At 36.4% G+C, this 19,824-nt stretch overlaps 1 protein-coding gene across 3 annotated transcripts in view; it reads right to left on the bottom strand.

Moving 5' to 3' along the window:
* Positions 1-431: 431 nt before the first annotated feature.
* Positions 432-19,824, bottom strand: part of LOC118827213 (membrane-associated phosphatidylinositol transfer protein 2-like) — a 91,157-nt gene continuing 71,764 nt past the window's right edge. For 2 of the 3 annotated variants that reach the window (XM_036598497.1, XM_036598496.1), the window contains exons 15-26: positions 18,427-18,602; positions 17,578-17,748; positions 13,004-13,171; positions 12,215-12,478; positions 10,464-10,612; positions 9,678-9,794; positions 9,275-9,391; positions 8,650-8,804; positions 6,094-6,243; positions 5,311-5,494; positions 4,893-5,021; positions 432-3,685 (exon numbers count right to left, since the gene is read on the bottom strand). In XM_036598497.1, the coding sequence (XP_036454390.1) occupies positions 3,320-3,685; positions 4,893-5,021; positions 5,311-5,494; positions 6,094-6,243; positions 8,650-8,804; positions 9,275-9,391; positions 9,678-9,794; positions 10,464-10,612; positions 12,215-12,478; positions 13,004-13,171; positions 17,578-17,748; positions 18,427-18,602 (2,146 nt within the window). In that variant the 3' untranslated portion in view covers positions 432-3,319. Of the gene's footprint in view, positions 3,686-4,892; positions 5,022-5,310; positions 5,495-6,093; positions 6,244-8,649; positions 8,805-9,274; positions 9,392-9,677; positions 9,795-10,463; positions 10,613-12,214; positions 12,479-13,003; positions 13,172-16,058; positions 16,200-17,577; positions 17,749-18,426; positions 18,603-19,824 lie in introns of all 3 variants that reach the window. The other variant, XM_036598498.1, reaches the window with a different exon arrangement.

Here is a 19,824-nt window from a genome sequence, read left to right on the forward strand (position 1 = left end):
AAAAAAAAGGTCTAATAAAATATGTAAAGAAAAAGATGGACTGTAATTGTAGAACTACAAAGTGCCCCTATATGCTAAGTGGAGCTGATTAAATGGACAGTGAGTGTAGATACAAGGAGGTATACTTAATTAAGATCATGGTCGTTGTATGAAAAAAAATAAAATAAAATAAAAACATCATCTCCAACATGACAACCTTACAGAAGATGGCAAAACTTTTTTTTACTTTTAATGCAAGTCAATGTAAAGAGATTTCATTCCAAACTATTTTAGAGCATATTTATGGGTCCGTTCATGTAATTTATACACAATGTAAAGGGCACATGCTATGTTTAAAGGATGTAGGAAAAAAGTATATAGTATTTCTCAAATACATATAAATAAAAAAGTGAAATGCAATGTCTTCAAAAAACTTTCAGTGCACAAAACAGTTCTTATATAATTTCATATTTTTAATAATACACTCATGACCTACAGTCAGATTTGCATGGTACCAAAATAAGCAAATAGAATTCAATCGCAGTCGCATTTCATGATGCACTGAATTGTTTGTGTAGATAGCCATATGAGTATCAGTAGCAAAACTGTTTCCAGGAACCAAATTATATTCTGAGATACTGCAAGGGTAAATGCAAACTGTTAGTTCAAAACAAAACATCAGATATATGCCAAATGTCAGTGGACTTGTTTTATTTACAAATGTACCATCAATGTCATGTACACATCAGAAGCTTGTCCCTCTTGTGCATTGTTTTGTGCCAATAAAACACAGTATTGAAAATTGGTCACTGAGACATAAAATTTATTTTTAGAGTAATTTTTGAACATTTCAGTCATTTTTTAAAAAATCACGTGAAAGTCATCAGACAATAATTAAATAAACTAATACTTTGTCTTTGTGCCCAAGAGATACATAATTATGTAATGGAATTTGGGGGAAAGAGGCACTTTGGTTTTAAGACTGTGAGTTATACCTGCTCTGACACAACTAGATCCTGAAACAGATGTGCTTTATTTACAATAGACTTTTTATATTCACAGAAATTGGGCAAAAGAAAAGAAGGCTCAGGGAAGAAAAGACAGTCTTGGCTCATTACATAACTAAATTACTGTAAATGCAGAGTAAATTTTTAAATAAAACCTTAAATCGTTGTGAGGAAAATGAGCATTTGATCAATTTAATCAGTTGTTACTATGAATTGATTGACTGATCCCAAGAAAACAGATTACAAATAGATGTCAAGCAAAGTTGTTGTCTCTGTGCAGTTATTGGCACATCTGGTAATTACTGAGCAAAACAGTAAACATTCCTTAGTCCATCTGTTAGACTAGGAGTGCTAGACGGCTGAATTCCTGTACAGTGTGGTGATTTCTTTGCTCAACCTGATTCAACGTAGCAGTTAATTATCAGGTTTAGTACAAACAGGGGTGTTAGCACAGGGAAATCACCTAACTGTGCTGGACTCCAGCCCTCAGCTCCCAATCTCTGTATTAGTCCAATACTTGATTGGTACAGTAATATTTATGAATTCACATCTACATTATTTCAGCATCATAAACCTCCATATGATCATATTTTTAAAAATGACATAGACCCTCACTCTGTCCAAATCCAACACTGAATACATTTACAGTTTTTACAGTATCTACACAATATTGACCATTTTTATTATTTATGAACTTACAAAGTTATACTATACAAACTTCTCACCATATTTAGTGTAACATCAAAGCACATCCAATGCTTCATGTGCAACCAAGGAAAAGTTCTAAAAGAGCTTGTGATAACTGAAAAAAAATTTGCTCAAGCCTTTGATGACACTAGTGCACTTCTATGGCATGAAAGATCAAAGCAACATCAAAAATACTCTACCCGATGAAAGATAAATAGAATCTGTTAGTATTCACTAATAATTGCATATAAATATGTATTGGGAATAGATTGACTACATAGAACAGCAAAAACAAATTACTCTCTTGAACAAAGAAGCAAAAAACTGTCAAGTAAATCCTTTTTAAAAACAATCATAATCATAAAACATCATAATCTTATAACTGGATATGGCCCAAAAGATAGATATGATACCAATGTTGACTACTTTGTACATCAATGTACATATACCACTTCATAATTATACAGTCAAAGTATGAGTCTTATTGTGCATATTTACTCACATTGTCAAATGATCTCCCATACAGGACAATCTACAACAGAACAGCAGCTTTACATGGTAAAACTGATTGTTTGAAGCTAAAATAGTCAACCACTAATCTAAAGAAACATTAATCCCAAAATTCTTTCTTACCCCTGTCTCTTTCTCTTTCTCACACACACACATACAGGCACAGTCAACAGTCTTACATACTTGATAAAGAACAGTTTACAGAAATCAGTACACATTAAGTAGAGAAGGTGGATAAAACCATGTTCAGACAAAAATTTGTTCAGAAGTCAAAGTAGGGGGACAAAGCAATGAATCTTGGGGCTGAACATAATGATACTTTTAAAAACATGACCATAGTTTTACAGTGCATTGTGAATATGAGACACTCTAAGGAAAGTAACCAGGTCTCCATGTGTCCTCATTTTTGAACTCCTCAGCTGAAATGAGAGTCCATTTGACCATTATAGTCCAGTGGACTGCATAAATGCTGTCTCTGTTCATGGTGGATTTAGTTAATGTATTTTTTTTGTAGCACCATAGGGTTCTACTGTTGTTCATTTGCCACTTTTGAACTTTGACAGCTCGGTTCACTTCTCTTGTGTCATAAGTCACTGTTGGCAATTCTAAAAAAAATACTTAAGCATTTTTCAGTTTTCAATCTAATCTCTATTAGCATATGGTCAGTTACAATAGATGGTAATCTGAATGCTATTCCCAGAATAAACTTCTAAAAGAAGCTATTAGGAAGCTGCTTAATTCTGTCAGTCAATGTTTATGCAAAACATATTTTTGTAGAATACTTTCATGAATCCACAGAATTTTTAAATTAAGTTGTTACCAGTGTAATAGTGTGAGAGATTTCACAGGCTCTGACATGGATGCCAGAAAACCTTAAGGAAAGCCAAAGTAACCAGAACTGCTTTTTTGTCTGTTCCTTCCTCAACACATATATGGCAAATAGAGATTATTCTGAAAAACAGTGGAGTAATATAATGTAGGTCAAAACTCAATATTTGTTGTCCTTAAACTGAGCATCTCTCTTCTAAATGTTATGCCCAATGTCCAATATTATTCTCTCTGTCCACTTTCTGTATCTTTATCACTCCATTCCTTTCTTTCCCAGCTCCTTCCAGCACCCCATTTGTCACTCTTCTCTAGCTTTTGGGGTGGAAAGGGCGTGACTCTAGCTTGGAGGTGCTGCTGCGCCCCCAGCAGCCGGCTGCCAGGCTCATACTGCGCTGGGCCTGGCCGCGCTCTGGCCGTTCCGTGTGCATTCGCTCACCATCTGACTGGCTCTGAGTGCGCTCTGGCTTCACGTGGATGCTGGTGGGTGAGCTGGGTGCTGGCTGTGAGGACATGCTGCGTAGGACGTGGTTGCGCTTGCGCAGGAAATCTGTATTGGCTCCCAGGCCAAAACTGGCCTTGCGTAGAACCATGCGTGCACTGCTGGCTTTGGCTGGACGAGAGCGTTGTGTGTACTCGAGCTGAGAGAGGTGGGCTGCATAGCCGTCTGTTATGAACTGGAAGTAAAGAAGAACAGAACTCTGTCTGTTTCCAAGAAAATATATCTAACATTTATGTTACACTGTGCTGTTACTGTATCTTGATTCCTGCTATAGCTAGAACGTCACAATAGTCAAAGGTCAAAAGTTTAGAATCACTTGTCATTTTACAAATTTTTGGTAATGACAAATAACTTGTACAGTGTAGATTTAAATATTAGAAACTAAACACCAAGGTCATTTTAAGATGTTTTTAAAAAACATTTCAAGTATTTCAGGAGATGTTAGAAGTTATTACACCATATATTGTAATATATTTATGAAATATTTTGTCAACATCTCCACTGAGATTTGATTACCACTTTTGAAATAGGAGGCTGAATATTATTTTTACTGTAAGTTCACTCTTGATATTATATAGCTTTCAGTCACTTTAGAATCACCTATTGCATTGTTCATCATGCTGGACATATCCAATATTTCTAACATCGTAGTAATAACTTGAAATCTTGAATTTGAACAGTGCTAGCATCACATTATAATTATTTCATACATGTTTTATATTACTAAAAACGTTGCAAAACTATTTAATGGTTGTGTACTCTGTTTGTTACCCTATAATGTTATCTGGCAACTGCCAGTGCATGGCATGCATACTTACTATTGTTCATTTACAATTAGTGTCCTTTTGAAATGCAAACCACATGATGCCAAGTAGGGTTGTACGATAAATTGTATTTTTTATCGTTACATTTATTATCATAATATTTCATGCCCCTTTCAGAACCACACAGATACTCAAAGGATGTAAACCCAATGATAATTACTTGCAATGGAAAAATCCTCAAATAATTTGTTTTTGTAGCCTTTATAGAAAAAGCTGTTGAGGTAATGCTCACTGTTTCTCAGCCTTTGGGTGCACAAAAGATCTGTTTGCAGTTCTGACCTAAGTCCTTAATTTCTTTTTATTTTGCATTTGTAAATGTGCTTTTATAGTTTTGTATTTTGCTATTTCCTCAAAAGAAGAGATTAGTTAGATTTCTTTTTATACATCCAAAAAAAACTGACTTGCATCACATCCAGTCAAAGTCACTTTTTTAATAATAATTTATCGCTTCTCGCATAGTCATCATGACATCCAACAGCTATATCGAACATCACATTTTACGTCACATTTTACATTTTTTTACAAATGCAAAGCATTCGCAATGCCTATTAAGAGTACCTGACACTGATGCTGCATCTTCTTGGAGGGTCGACCAACAATGTAGATATGGGAGGGAGACAGGCCGATGGAGGTGTATACAGAAATATCTTTGGTGGAACCATAACCTGCACAAGCTTTCATGTGAGCCTGTAGACACAAAAGTAGGGCTAAACGAAACATATTTTTTCACAAAACTAAACACCAGTTATGCTCAAATATTTTCATTCACATATACTCGGACAAATATCTACTCCAGCTTATCTACTTCAACTTAGGTTTCCAAATTAATGGCGAACGTGTTAATGGCAGTGTTGGAGTACTTCTGCCATTCTAAAACTACGTTAGCTGCCATTATTGGTTATCAGAATCTTTTGATCCCTAAAATCAGTATCAGTGACAAAATTAATATCGGTCGAGCCCTACAACACATACACACCTCAGTGATGAGTGACTTAAGGAAGTTAGCCTTGTGTCTAAGTGGGTCGTGGACGAGGCCATCGCAGAAAGATACAATGCCGTGAGGGAAGTTGTGCTGGGACAGCCAAGCCACCACTCGCTGCTTCTGCATGTCTGGTCGACCTGTCACGTAAATGATCAGATAACCCAGGTCCTGCCAGTGTCTACAAACAGGAACAAGAGAAGGAGAAAGGATAGGCCAAGACAATAAACACAATGTAAAAAGGAAATAGGAGATACGTGTGTAAATGAAGGGCCAGGGACATACTATTCAGTTATAACATGTAGATACACCTGCAGGATTCAACAGGAACATGAGATGTTACGGGTGCTGAAATTTTAAGAAACATATGGTATACATAGCAGTGTGTTTCTATATGCCCTGCCAAATTATTTTAGATTATTTTCAATGGTTACATGCACTTATTTCAGTCTTTAAAAAGATGGCTGCCCTGCAGAAGTTTTACTCACATGCTACGTACTTTACTGTCTGATGCCATAGAATAAACCTCATGCAATCAGTACAGTGTTTCTGTAAACTAAAATATAACCTTAAGGCTGTGAGACACTTCTTTCTGGTGCTCAATTGTTTTGTAGCTCTTCCATTCATGCTGCTTTGCCTCATTTGCATATGGGTACAGAGTACAAGCACAACCTGTGCATGACTAAATCTTCAACAGTTTACAGTCTTTGAGTATTTCTATGAACAAGCACTACTTGCAGTTGCACAATAATTAGTGTGTATGCCTGTCTTCTGCCTTACCTGACCACATCCACTGCACCTGCCCGGACTTTAGGATCACTACCCATGATGGACACGCTAGCAGCGAAAGAGCCATCTATGCTGAACACCACAAATTCAGTGCCAGGAGGGAGCACTGTCAGATAACTATCAGCAAAGGTATGGTCACCTCTGTTAAAAAAGAATAGATCAAATCAGAATGCGATACAGGTATTTCAACCTAGTCTACTGTTAAAACTGTCAAAAGTATTCATTCAGAAACTCCAGAACAGAGAGGACAGAATGTCTATTTGCCTGCTATGCTATGTGTAAATATCATAAGAAATTATATTGCGAATGAAAATAGTTCTAAATGACAGTTGATGATCTGTCCTCTATATCACCACAAATCAAAAAGAGCCAGACTATAGGCATCAACTAACAGAACAGTCATTGTCTAAATACTCATGCAACTACTATTTTTGGAAATAAAAATTAGGGGCTAACACAGAAGCCAATCAACAGCTTAAATACACTTTTAGAAAAAAAGGGTACTAAGCTGTCACTGGGGTGGTCCCCTACAGGTATGTCTTCAGTACCTTTAGCTAGGGAATACATACCACGTTCTATTAAAAGTTATATTTTAAGTTGTACTGACTCCATACATCCTGTCTTGAGTCTTTATTTTTTCATTTTAAAACATTAAGTAATGAAAAAGTATACACATGTACCTTCCCCCTAAGAAAAATTAATTTAAGGTACATAGTTGGACATTTTTGTACTTTTGAGAGTACACTTACATTAATGATTTAATGATTACCTTGATGAACAAAAATATACCTGTACAGTACCTTTTTGTCTGACCATGTAGGGCTGTGTGATATGGATATGAGAAATAATATCTTATGATTTAAATGTAAAATTTCAGTGTGTGTCTGACTGGATGTGCAGCAAGTACACAACCTGAAACTGGACTCGTAATTGCTCTAATGGCACCTACTGCTATATTCCTTCCAATACTATTTTGTCACACTAGTACTGTGCACATACCTTCATCCCAGCAGATATGTTTACCATGAAAACTTGAATCACAATGACAATAAAATGTGATGAATTCTACAGCCCTAGCTTAAACAGTTCAGTTAACCACAACCAATCCAACCACAAAAACCACAGGAGCAAACCCAAAAAAACAAAAATCAAACCCTTCTCTTCCATTAAGCCTTGCAGTGAACCTCCATTCAAACATAAAGCCTTTTTCTGAAATTAGAGCAAACCATTAGCCTACTGGAACAAGATGCTGCTATTTCTGAAGCCTCTATCACCATATGCAGGTGCCCTGAATTCATTTTCTGTAATAGACTCTACAGTGTATTAGATTCTTCTCAGGCTGGATGGATACAACTGGAGTAGATAAGCTCATTTAAGACCCGTTTACTTTCTGTTTATCTCTGTTTAACTACAATACAAATTTACAGCTCATGACACCGATTATGTCCCCTGATGGCAAAAGCCACACTGAAGTACAGGTTTAACAATGTTGTTATATTAGCAAATAATGTGTCTTTGACTGAGGGACTCTACAGGTTTGTAGTTTGCATCTAGAATCTGGCAATCTTTAAAAATACCCACAAATCTTTGGGTTTCATTCATTACCAGTTATGCTTACAAATCACACAGCAATGGTACATCTTTGAAAAAGGGTAGGATTACAAATGAAGACTGGATTGGCTTATAATATTATCCACAAGTGATATCTTGCATTTTACCAGGATCAGAAGAAAATAATTTCTGATAATGACTGACTTTTTGGCAGCAGAATTACTAAGATTTAAACTCTTGATAGGGCAATGAAATAATGAAAATGAAAAACAAGAAACAGAAGAGGTTATTATCAGAAACAAAACCACAAAGAATTGACTTATAGTCCCAAATAATAAAAATATTGCAATATTTTTGTTATTAAAGACTGTGAGTTTCTGCTGTTTCCTTTAAAGAATTTGAGAGTGGACACATATATGTTAGGAAAGTACTATTTACCTACAACTACTGTAGCATAAACATATATTTTTTATTATATAGAAGTACAGCGAAATAAAAGTAAAATGTAAAAATAGTATCATATTAGCTGATATTATCAGCTACTGGAATTTTTAACTTCTTAAAAAATCAGTATCTGTCACAATACTTTCATACTGGTCAGGCCCTAAAGAAGACTAATTAGCCCAAAACTGCTTCAGGGGTGTTGCAATTCCTTGCACCCCCAACTCCACTAGTTACCCCACAATTCTTTCCCCAGGGGTTGCTGTAAAAGAGAATACATTCTTTCTCAGGTAAACAGATAAAATTAATGTTAAATATTTTTTGAAGTGTTTACTTAAATAAAGGTATCTTTATAACTTTGATTATTTGTCACATAATCCAGTGTAAACCTGTAAACTAATCCCAAAATTATTAATAAAAAAAATAGTTTAAAATCACATGACTTTTTAATTTACATGACAAGCAAATGATGCAAGTCTGGAATCCCAGAACTGTTTTTAGTAGAGTCTAATTATCAATCGCTTGTAAGTTTATGATCTTAAAAGACCATCTTACCTGACTACCATCTTAACTGGGTAGACGCCAACACCAAGTAGTTTGCCCTCTTGTTCTGGAATTGTGTAAGAGATGCGGCCACTGCTGTTGGTTACCTCTGTACAAAGATATTCCCATTCCCCTGAAGGTGGCTGGGTCATAATATGTACATCCACCTACACGTACACATAAACAAACACAAGCTATTCAGCCTTGCTGCAACAGGAATGTTAAACAAATCCTTCGGAGAAAAACCTAATAATTCAATGAAAAAACTAATTTTGCACTTATTATTGTCAGTTCTCCATCCTGATTGACCCTAAATCTTTAAATCATCTAATGCTGAAAGCCATCAATAATGCCTGAAAGCAAGTGTAAGGCTTTAGAAAATGCCTGAATAACTACAGAATGACTGCTGTCTTTTGGCACAATTGCTCAATGACAATTTTTATAGTTGTACACTGCCAATGGCAAATGACTGACAATGCAAAACTCCTGTAGTTGATCTTTCACTTATACGTTTAAATAAAAATATACAGAGAGTCTACTACTTGTCTTGGGCTGTGTGTGCACAATTGGGAAGTTTGCCAGCTGGGCAGGGTAAACAAAGCTTTACTATTTGGCATTCACTTGTTCAACATCTTACCTTCTCACCAGCCAAGGTCACCATATCAAGTGGTCCGTACATAAAACGCCCTGTCACAACCTTCGGAGCATCTTCTGTGAATACTGCATCATTTACTCTGTGATTGGCTGTCATATTCTGTAATCAAACAAGAATATCAATAAAATTCTGTTATACAGATGACAAACCCAATTAACAGTGGTGAAATTTGGAAATTGAAACAATTGAAATGCCTAGACTAACTCCGTTTACTGCCAAAGAAGTCTTCCTGACAAAAACCTTTCCCTTCACAGAATCTAGGAAAGATATTGGTAGAGGAATTACCTTTGCTATTGTAATGACCCATTTCAACTGTAGCCCCATTAAAAAACTGAAACAGCAAACCTATTTTTGAGTTTACATCACTTTCTTCTGAGCTACTCACTCGTATCTTAACATGAGTTCTCTTCCTCAGCCATTTCTCACGTGGCTTCGAAGGTGTAAACTCTGACACCTCTCTGCCATCCAGCTCCAAAATACTGGAACTGTCATGCCTCATGACCTAGGGTGAAAATACCAGAGAAAAAAGGGTGTGTGTATATCTGTGTTAGATAAATGTGCAATTACAATCTACTACATTTCTCACACACAATCCATATGGTAATACAATGGTGTATAACTAAACTTCTGTGCAAAACAAATGGCACAGGCCCAAAACAGTAAAACATTAAGCTTTCAATAGTCTTAACAACAAATCATGACTAAGGAAATTAGGAAGAATTAAACAAAAAGATACAGTATTTTTGTATAGGATGTTGAAGTCTTGTAGGTAAACTTGCAGACTGCATTTACAGAGTCTATATTGTTCCTCTCAGCAATGATCAATGATGGCTTCAAACAGTTGAAAAACTTGCTAACATTAGCAACCTGCTAACTTAGATGTGAGATACAGCAAGGTAATCTGTCATTTCTGTTTACTACAAAACATTATTGTTCAATTTGAAACAATCCTACCTTGCAAAAATCCAAACTGTAGATTGGAAAGTGCATAGCATGTAGCATAAGAATATAGTGCATATTGCTCGAAATGAACAATGTTAGTTAAGGGTTTCATTCTCAGAGTTCTACAAGTTCTACACAGATATATGTGTCCTAGATACAGTACATTATTATTATCTTACGCTTGACTGAACACTGCCCTATGTTCTATTCAACCGCAGTTTGATCTTACCTGTCTCAACAAGAAGGACACAACGTCTGTGGACTCCCAGTATGAGGCATGGAAAAGATGGGGCAATGCCACAGTGGGGAAGGCTGTCAGTGCATCAGGGCAGTAGAGTGCAAAGTCCAGACGCTTGGTGCCCCACCAACGGGCAGCAACTATTAAAAGGGTACAAACAAGTCAGGCTTGGATCAGGACTGATTGTTCATTGTTGAATGGTCAGCGAGGCTTAATGAACAATAAATTAAGCATAATCATAGACAATTTACATGCTATGATAAACTTCAAAATACAGCTGTTGCTGTTACAGTATCATGGCTGTATCTTACAAAGACAAACACAAAGCAAAAACACTAAATGAAAAGTTAGTAATATGGACCCATTTCACATTTGCAAACAAATAAAATACATAAGTGTTGAATTAGAGAATTATGGATTAAGCTTCTAACTTCTAGCTTCTATCTTATTTTCTAACTTCAAATTTCAGGATTTTTATGTCCTAAGAATGACTGGCACTGTATTCGGAATGGTTCACTTGAATTCAAATACTACAGAATGGCAGACACACTACATAATGCACTATTTCTTAAATAGGGAGCGAGTTTGAACACAACCAGCAAGTCCTGTGAAAACAAGTAGACTTTTTCAGTTGTATCATGATGTTTTTAAATCTAAATTATTCAAATGCTGTAAAAAGTTGTCTAAGAAATAATTTTAAAAAATGATAAAACTGTTGAGACTGTCACACTGGTACTGGTATAAAAAAATGTTGTTGAAGTATCTGAATTTAAGTGCCCACAGTGCTATGTGTATGAAATAGGTCAATTAAAGCATCTTTCTTCAGATTCTGAATTATAATTTGTGACAGTTTGATTAGTTAAAAGGCATTGGATTAATACACATTATTAAGCAGCCAAAATATATGTCACACAGGATAAGAAAACAGATTTACCAGACAAAGGGCACCCTGGTGTTTCAAACTACCGAAGAGTAATTTAAGTAAATAATCTTGACAACAGTGGCTAAACGCCCATTTTCACAAATTTTCATTTGATATAATTATTTATAATTTGGAACCCAAGAGAAAGAAGGAATTGAGAAGGCAGCAAGAAAACAGCTGTGGAAAACCCCAGATGTATTAGCAAAGTTTCAGGATAAGAGTTTAGGTGAGTTCTGGTGATGTCAGGAGCTCCTTTTCAGGGCTGTTTAAATTATCTCCTTGACATGCCCTTCATGACCACTGTTCTCTAGGACCATCACAGAAATAGCACAAACTATGATACCTGTATGATATATGTAACAATCTTGACAAAGGACAATATGAAAAGGCTTTGGTCTCACAACAGCTTCACATAATGGCTTAGCAGCAAGACCTCTTCAAGGACAAACTCTTCTTCATGGATAAACTATTTACAGTCAGATCCATGAGTATTTGTACCTCGACAAAGTTACTGTTACTTTAGCTGTCTACCACAACATATTGGAGTTGAAATAAAGTAATGAATATGAGAATGAAATGGCTGTAATTCCTACATTGTTCACTCATTTTGGATCTTGCTGTGGTAGACAATAAAAATAGCATGTCCAAAGATTTGTGAACCTAACTGTGCAGTAGGTGCATAAACAGTAATTCTGTTTCCACTTTGGCTTGCCCTATACAATGATCATGAAGGTTTGGAGATAAAAGAGAGATTTGTTAGATTGCCAGGTGGAGGACAGAAGATGAGGGCCAGTGGTGGCTGTGGTCCAGTGTTGAATACCTTCGTCAATGTCTGGCTGTGAGTCCATAGAAACCAGATCACACATGGCAAAATCCAAGGAAGCTGTGTTGGTTCGCTGAAAACCCAACGGAGAACATGGACTTGCCTCAGCATCTGGATCTAGGTCTGGTGCTGGCAAGAAGACACTCTTTTCTTTTCTATGTGATTTGGGAGAAGGGCTTCTTGGGAAGAACTTTTGGGACGTCAAGGCGAGTTGGGCCAAAAGGCTGGATTTTTTTGTTTTATTAACTTGGCTTGTGTTTGCTATGACAAAAGACATTAGACAACTTGAACTCAGGAATTTTGATTTCTTCAAAAAAAAAGATTAAAATAAATTTGAAATATACCTATCCAACCTATTTACCAACTTATCTCTCATCAGAAAGATTAAAATATAAATTTGTATAAATTGTTTTAACATGTTTTTGACACTTAAAAAGAACAAGCTAGGCCAGTTTGATGGAATAAAATGCAGTGACTTTTTGCATGGACTGCATGCATTTTGTTGTGCATTTGCATTAAACAAGACAATGAACATAAAACACAGAATTAAACCTTAGGTTCCTCCTTTACTTTCTCAAATGCTTCTATGTATGTTCTGTTCAATCTAACTTGTTGAACTGCTTGGAGGAAATGCGTGTGTTGTAAAGGGCATGTGTGAAAGACAAGGGGTTTATATGATTGCACATGTGTGTGTGTGTGTGAGAGAGAGAGAGAGAGAGAGAGAGAGAAAGAGAGAGAGACAGACAGAGAGAGAATGCAAACAGGGCATGGTTAGGGCACACTTACTGTTGGCTATGTTGGAGGCAGTGTAACTGTCTGCCATCCCTGAGACCTGGCTGGCAATGCTGACCTCACTGGCTCGCCGCACTGGGCCCCGACACTGGGGGGCGGTTATGGGGGAGGAGGGGTACGAACTGTCCATGAAGACACCACCATGAGACTGAACAACATCCGCTAGTGAGCCGAAACAAGGAGAGCCCATTAGACACACATCTTCAGAGACTTCGGAAACACACAAACACACATACACATACACATGATAATGAGGTGGACAGGATAGAATGCATGGCGAATTTGGCATTGTAATAAGTTTGTGAGCCAAATGAGGGTACTGTGGTAAATGATGCTATTCCTGAAGTAAGTAAACCTACAAATTGACATATGTGCACTTTGTAAAGACTACTTTCACAAAATATATATATTTCAGTTTAACCTACACATAGATCATAAAACAAAGGTTTGGAGGGTTTTTAATGCACTTTTTATTTATTTCTACTTTTAAATAGGTGGATTAAAAAAAAATAAAGCACTGTTTTAAATTCACATACATATGTCATGTTGTGTAATAAAACTTTGAGCCCGCTGGTTCCCTGGCCATTTAAGGGGTTAATGTTTAGTTGGAAATGGCAGAAGTTTAAAACAAATAATCAAAGTATGTTTTCAGTTTAACCTACACATAAAATGCTTATTGTTGAACACTTATTTAGAGGGTTTTTAATGTGTTTTTAATGTCTGGATTTAAAAAAGCACTGTTTTATAATCATTACATATGTCTAATTCACTTATGTATTTTACAAACACAAACGTAATACTGAACAAGGCCCATAACTAAAGCAAATATGGTAACACTTTATTTGGAGTGGTCCTTTGTGGATGATTAATAAACTCTTAACAGATTATCAGTAACTCATCAACAACATATCAGTGAAGTAGCAGTAGTGCAGCATCTGAACACACTGAAGTAAATATCTTGTAGATACTGTTGATACATTACTTACATTGTATATAACCCTGACCTTAATCCTAACCCTAACCTTAACCTCAACCCAAAACCTACTCTCATATGTTTTTAACATGTTACTGAGAGTCTGGTGTTTGTTTCATCTAAAAAGGACCACTCAAAATAGAGTATCACTGCAAATATGACATAAATCATTGAATCTTCAGTTGATGTTCTTATTTCTCCAACCCAATACTTACCAAGACGATTGTAGCTACACAGCATGAAATAGCTTAAAATAATGTGTTGCAAAAAGTTACATTCAAAGATATATACGGTACTGATACATAAGGTCCTGCCAACTCAAGAATGAGGCAAAATGAATTCTTCTCATGGCTCTCTTGGAGACAGGATACATTTGAATTTATACTGCTACACCAAACGCAGTTGCTATTGAATGAAGTCAAATACTAATGAACGTTAGGTAGCACACAAACAACACCTACTGGTTTTCTAAGAATGCATGACAACCATGTAATTATACACAAGTGATTACTTATGAGAAACCTTAATGGCTACAAGCCACTTTGTGACCAAAATGACAATTTGATATGAATAAAATGTTGGCACACCTTAGTTTAAATATCGCAAGTGAGATAAAATCAGTACAGCAAGCTTTGTGACAGGTACAGCTACTCAAAAGCAACCAGCAAAGGTGGTTCAGAAAGTAAAACTCCCTGGCTTCTCTAATTAGCCCAAGCCAACAGCAGAGGTGTCCAGGCAATGAGGGAGAACTGTTACTTTTTGAACCTGAATATTTCACCAATGGCAACCAGCATGGTTAGACTTCACACATGAACACACACATGCACAAATGCAGGTAGAGAGAGGCAAGACATGTAGGTGAAGACACATCATTGTGGGTGCACACATTACCCATGTGAATCACATTACCCGTACACAAGATGATGTAAACGTAAACTGTAACGTTTACCAGCGTACTTATCAAAGATGTCAGAGAAGATGGGCTGATTTTTCAGACTTGCCTTTTATATATGCATGAATATAATAATTCAGGGTAGGGGTCCTTCATAAATATTCTTAGTCTTGATAATATCTTCATAAATTTGGGGGCAGCGCAAAGCTGGCTTGGCATGGTCTCGATTTGCAACTGAACTTTGCGAACACTGAAAATGTGAAAATGAATGCCACGATGGCTTACATAACCAGATGTCAGACACACAAAGGTTGAAGTTAATTTTGGCAAGCTTATGCAGAAGAGCATACATTTACTCCTTGTACAATTACATTTTGAATATAGCAAAGCAGAGCTATTGTTTTACATTACAACCTAACAACCATTGTTTATTACGAAACAAGATTACAGAACTTAATGTTAGTCATAAATATATCTAAAATGTAAGCTACTTTACACAACAAAAACTGTAGCTGTCCTAAAATTGGAAAAGCCAATGAGCCAGAAAAATTGAGCCCATTTTCAGCATGTAAATTCAGTTGGTGTTTTCCTGTATGGGTAAGACTGAAAAAGCTCAAGAACAAGCAAAATTAAATGAATTCAACAACAGAAATTAGGGATGCATCGATAAGGAATTTTTAAGGACATTATGATAACCCAGAATTTTAATTATTGGCTGATACCAATATTAATAACCAATTTCATGTATTTTAATTTATATTAATTAATAACTTTTTGCATTTTAAAACTTGATACTGTAATCCTATCACAAAGTGCAATAAGCAGTAGACAGGTCAAAACCTGAAGGCTCATCGTCAATTACTTGTACATAGCCATGACATAACTAAATCAGACATGACAAACTTTGTAAACATTTATGTATTCACTAGACACTCTTACGCCGTGCAATGTATAATGGTAGGTGAATTTAACATTAGGAGTCTTGTTGTAAGTATTATTATTTAGTGGTTTTCTTGTCCGGACAAGGAACAGAGCTTCCAATATTCCATGTGTGGGGTAGTGGCATTATCAACCACGCTCCATTTTAGTGACACTGAATGCCTACCACTATTGACTATATGTGCATTAGTAATTCTTGGCTGTAATTCAATTATCAAACCACTAAAGATAATTCAGTTACACACAGTCGAGAGATGAGGATGTGGCCCTGGACGTGTTCTCAGGCCAGTTGAGCACAGGCACGGAGATGCATGTCTCACTGACCACTTCCTGACAGCGCTGCAAACTCTCCAGCAGCAACTGAGGGTGAATTTGCACTGTCTCCACTGAGTAGGGTAAAGGGTAAAGAATCAAAGGTGACAAGGGAAAAACAGTGGGATCAAGGTTTGGTGAAAGGAGAGTGGGAGGGCAAAGGAAAGGGAGAAAAAAGGGAAGTCAAGGAATGGACAAAAAATCATAAAGCAGCAAGGACATAAAAAAAAAACAAGGCCATGTTTGATTAACCTGTTTTACAAGTCCCCCCGTTAACTTGCCCTTGACACAATCCTTTGAGTGACTTCCTTCTGACATCTTAACGGTCAACACATTATTCCAAGTGAAATGAGATTCATTGGATGGGCACTATCCTGGTTTAACACCCCTTTGTTGTTCCTGAATCTGATCATCTAATCTGATTATGCCATGTGTATCTACTGGATTAGCCCATACACAAGATTTTAACATCTTTTAACATTTGAAGTAGAGATGACTTTAACATCATGTCATCTCTACTTCAAAGTGCACCAGTCAGTTTTTGCATTTCATTTCATAAAGTTAAGCAAAACTGTATTTATTTCTATGAAGCTTGCTGAGCCAACATAAGTAAGCTGCCTATCAGGAGAATGCAGATTAGGCTAAACAGCTTGCTAAAAAGTAAGATAGCAGTAACTGCCCCTAAATATGGCCAATATTCAACACTTTCAACAAATAACCAATTTTGCCCTATTGTATGAACTGAAATGCAGATATTGTTTGGTGTGTTCTAGAGGAATTTTTAAAAATGCACAAACTGCACTTAAATACACTGCAATTTATTAGTTTAAGGTCACAACAGCGGAACAAACAGAACTGAAGTTAATATATAATAGATAATAAAATGTAATAAAACATATTGCTAGGTGCATTTGTTAACCAAAGGGTAACTGTGACAATAACTTAACTGTGGCTGTGCAAGCTCAAGCTTGTTTTGGGAGGCAAATGCACTCCATTCAAAATACTTTTCTGTTACCCACAATATCCACAAATTATGGGTGTGACAGTTAAAGTCAGAAGGGCAACTTAACAGGGGCATGAGAAACAAAGGCAAAAACAATTAAGTCTATAAATAAACTGGAACAACCATGACGATAATGTTGACAGGTAATGTTACAGCCCAGCAAAGCCTTCAGCAGAAAACAATTGTAATAAATAAATAAATAAATGCAAGCATTTAAGATTAGGATATTAAGGCCTGGTTGTAGTACAAAAAATACAGTATTAAGCATGTTAAACAGCAGTAATGCTACGCTAGATTAATGTCCTCTGTTGATACCAAATATGGATCTTTTCATTCAGCAAGTTGGCCATTTTAACAAGATCCTTTAGGCTCTCATTTCAAGCACACAGAAAAAAGCTATTTTTTTTAGATGCTAAAGCAAGCATTATGAGAGGTTTCTATCCATTTACCGAGCAGGGCAGAGTTGCCATCCCCCAGGGGGAAGCGCTGGTAGCGGGGCACGTTAAAGGGAGGGAGCAGGTGGAACTTCTTCTCTAGCAGGGGCTCCAAGCGCGAGGCAGATGGGTCAGCCGGGTGAAAAAGGTTGTAGACTTGCTGACAGGCAGGACGCAGCTGAGCCACTGGGGGGCATCAGAGGAGAACACAGCCTTACAATTCCTGAAGTTCTCAGCACTACTGCAGTAGGTAGCAAGTGTGGTCAATATGGCAAAAATATAACTGATACTGGTGAAAAAGTCATTTTCACAATACACAATAAAATAAAAAAAATTATTATATAAACTAAACTTTATGAGTCTGACATCTAATCAACTACTTGTTGCAGTTTATGCAGTTACTACATAGTGGTTGCTTTGGTTCACAAAGTTTCTATAATTATCCTTGGTACATGCAGTTTTTCATTGTTCTGGAACTACTTTTATTTAACTTTGTTCTGAAATCATATCCATAACATTCCTTTGATTTCTAGCTTATCTAAAAACCCTTCAAATCAAGGCTGTCAGTTTGAAGGTTTAGAGTCTTGTTTTTACCACAATGTTTGCCAACAGACATATGTGAAGCACAGTACTGCTTTGGGCTGAGGTAGGACAATCCTCAGTTGGCATTCCAGCTTGTTATCTGAAACAACAGCAACTACTATAATGCTAAGGATCTAACTTAATCAAATGACTATTGTTGTCTATGAAATACCTTCTCACATGAGTACCATTTGAGATAGGATACAATTTCAATAATTACATTTAGATGGCTCTTGTAATTTCTGTAATATTTAGGATGCTGATACAAAAAATAGCTCTTACCATCCAGCATAGGAATTACAATCTTCCTAAGGGCAAGGACCAAGCCCAAGGGGGACCCAAAGAGGAAGAAGTCTGCGACTTCAAAATCAAACTTCCCTAACGTACCACCCTCCAACATTGTACTGTTACTGGATCTGCGAGAGCCTGGATCATTTCTTAGCACACTGGAGTGCAAACTGGGAACACAAAACACATCAGACCTTAAAATCTATTTTTAATTTTTAAAATCTCTCTTTTGTCTAATAAGCTCAGTAGTTGTTAAGAAGAAGTGGCACTTTATGAAATCTGTATTTCATTAATTATGTCACTGTAAAATGAAAGAAGGCATCATATAGTAAAACAGCACTTCCCAACTGCCTAAGCCACCTCCTCACACGTAACCACGTGAACTGAGAAGCAGTACATCCTAAAGTGTTTATGGTAGTTTTAGTCCACCAGGTAGTTGAGTACTACAGAACTAATTCAAATGTGTGTAAACTAAGGCACGTAAATATTTCCAGGTGGATAACATTAAGCAGTATGACATGACTTTAAAATTAAAAGCTCATGTAAAGTCTAAAATGCCTAAAGGTTGCTTTAAATCCAGCTATGATTTCGTTGTTTGCCTACTAAAGAAAGTGTCAGCTCAAATACATGTCTGGAGTCAGAGACTAAGATATTTCCACTACACCTACTGTCATTGCTGTCTCTCACCTATATTAACTTAAAAATCACATATTAAGTAACACTAAACAATGGAACTCCTTTAGGTTATACAACCCTGTTACCAAAAAGTTGGAAGGTTGTACAAATGCAAAGATGTGAAAATCGTTTAAATTAACTGCACTGTTTTTGAAAAATATATGCCCATTTTGAATTAGATGCCAGCAACATGCTTTATAAAAGTTGGGACAGGGGCATGTTTACCACTGTGTTGCATCACCTCTTCTTCTCTTTAAGAACACTTTGTACGTGTTTTTTGAGGAGAACAACAGCAAAACTGTAGTTTTGAAAGTCAAATGTTTACCTATTATTGCTTGATATAGGATTTCAGCTGCACAACAGTTCTGGGTCTCCTTTGTCATAATTTTATGTTTCATAAAGCACCGTATGTTTTCAGTGGGTGACAGGTCCAAACATTTTGCACAGGGTCCCAGCTTGTTTTGAAAACAGGGTTGTAAATTTTTGTCCCATATTGAAATTTGTAACTGCAAACATGCATGCAGTATTGGGAGAGCTTATGCCAGTTTGCTTTGTTTCAATGTCCAAAATCTATATGAATTGTCAGTCTGCTAAACATGACTATGTAACTTAGTTACAAGTCAAGTCTCCAAGGTGCTTTGCATCTTGAAAAAGTTTCTGTCATTATTGTAGAGGCACTCTGGAATTCACCTGTAGATAGCTTGGGGAAACTATTAA

This window comes from Colossoma macropomum, unplaced genomic scaffold (genome assembly GCF_904425465.1).
Source record: "Colossoma macropomum unplaced genomic scaffold, Colossoma_macropomum, whole genome shotgun sequence".
NCBI lineage: Eukaryota > Metazoa > Chordata > Actinopteri > Characiformes > Serrasalmidae > Colossoma > Colossoma macropomum.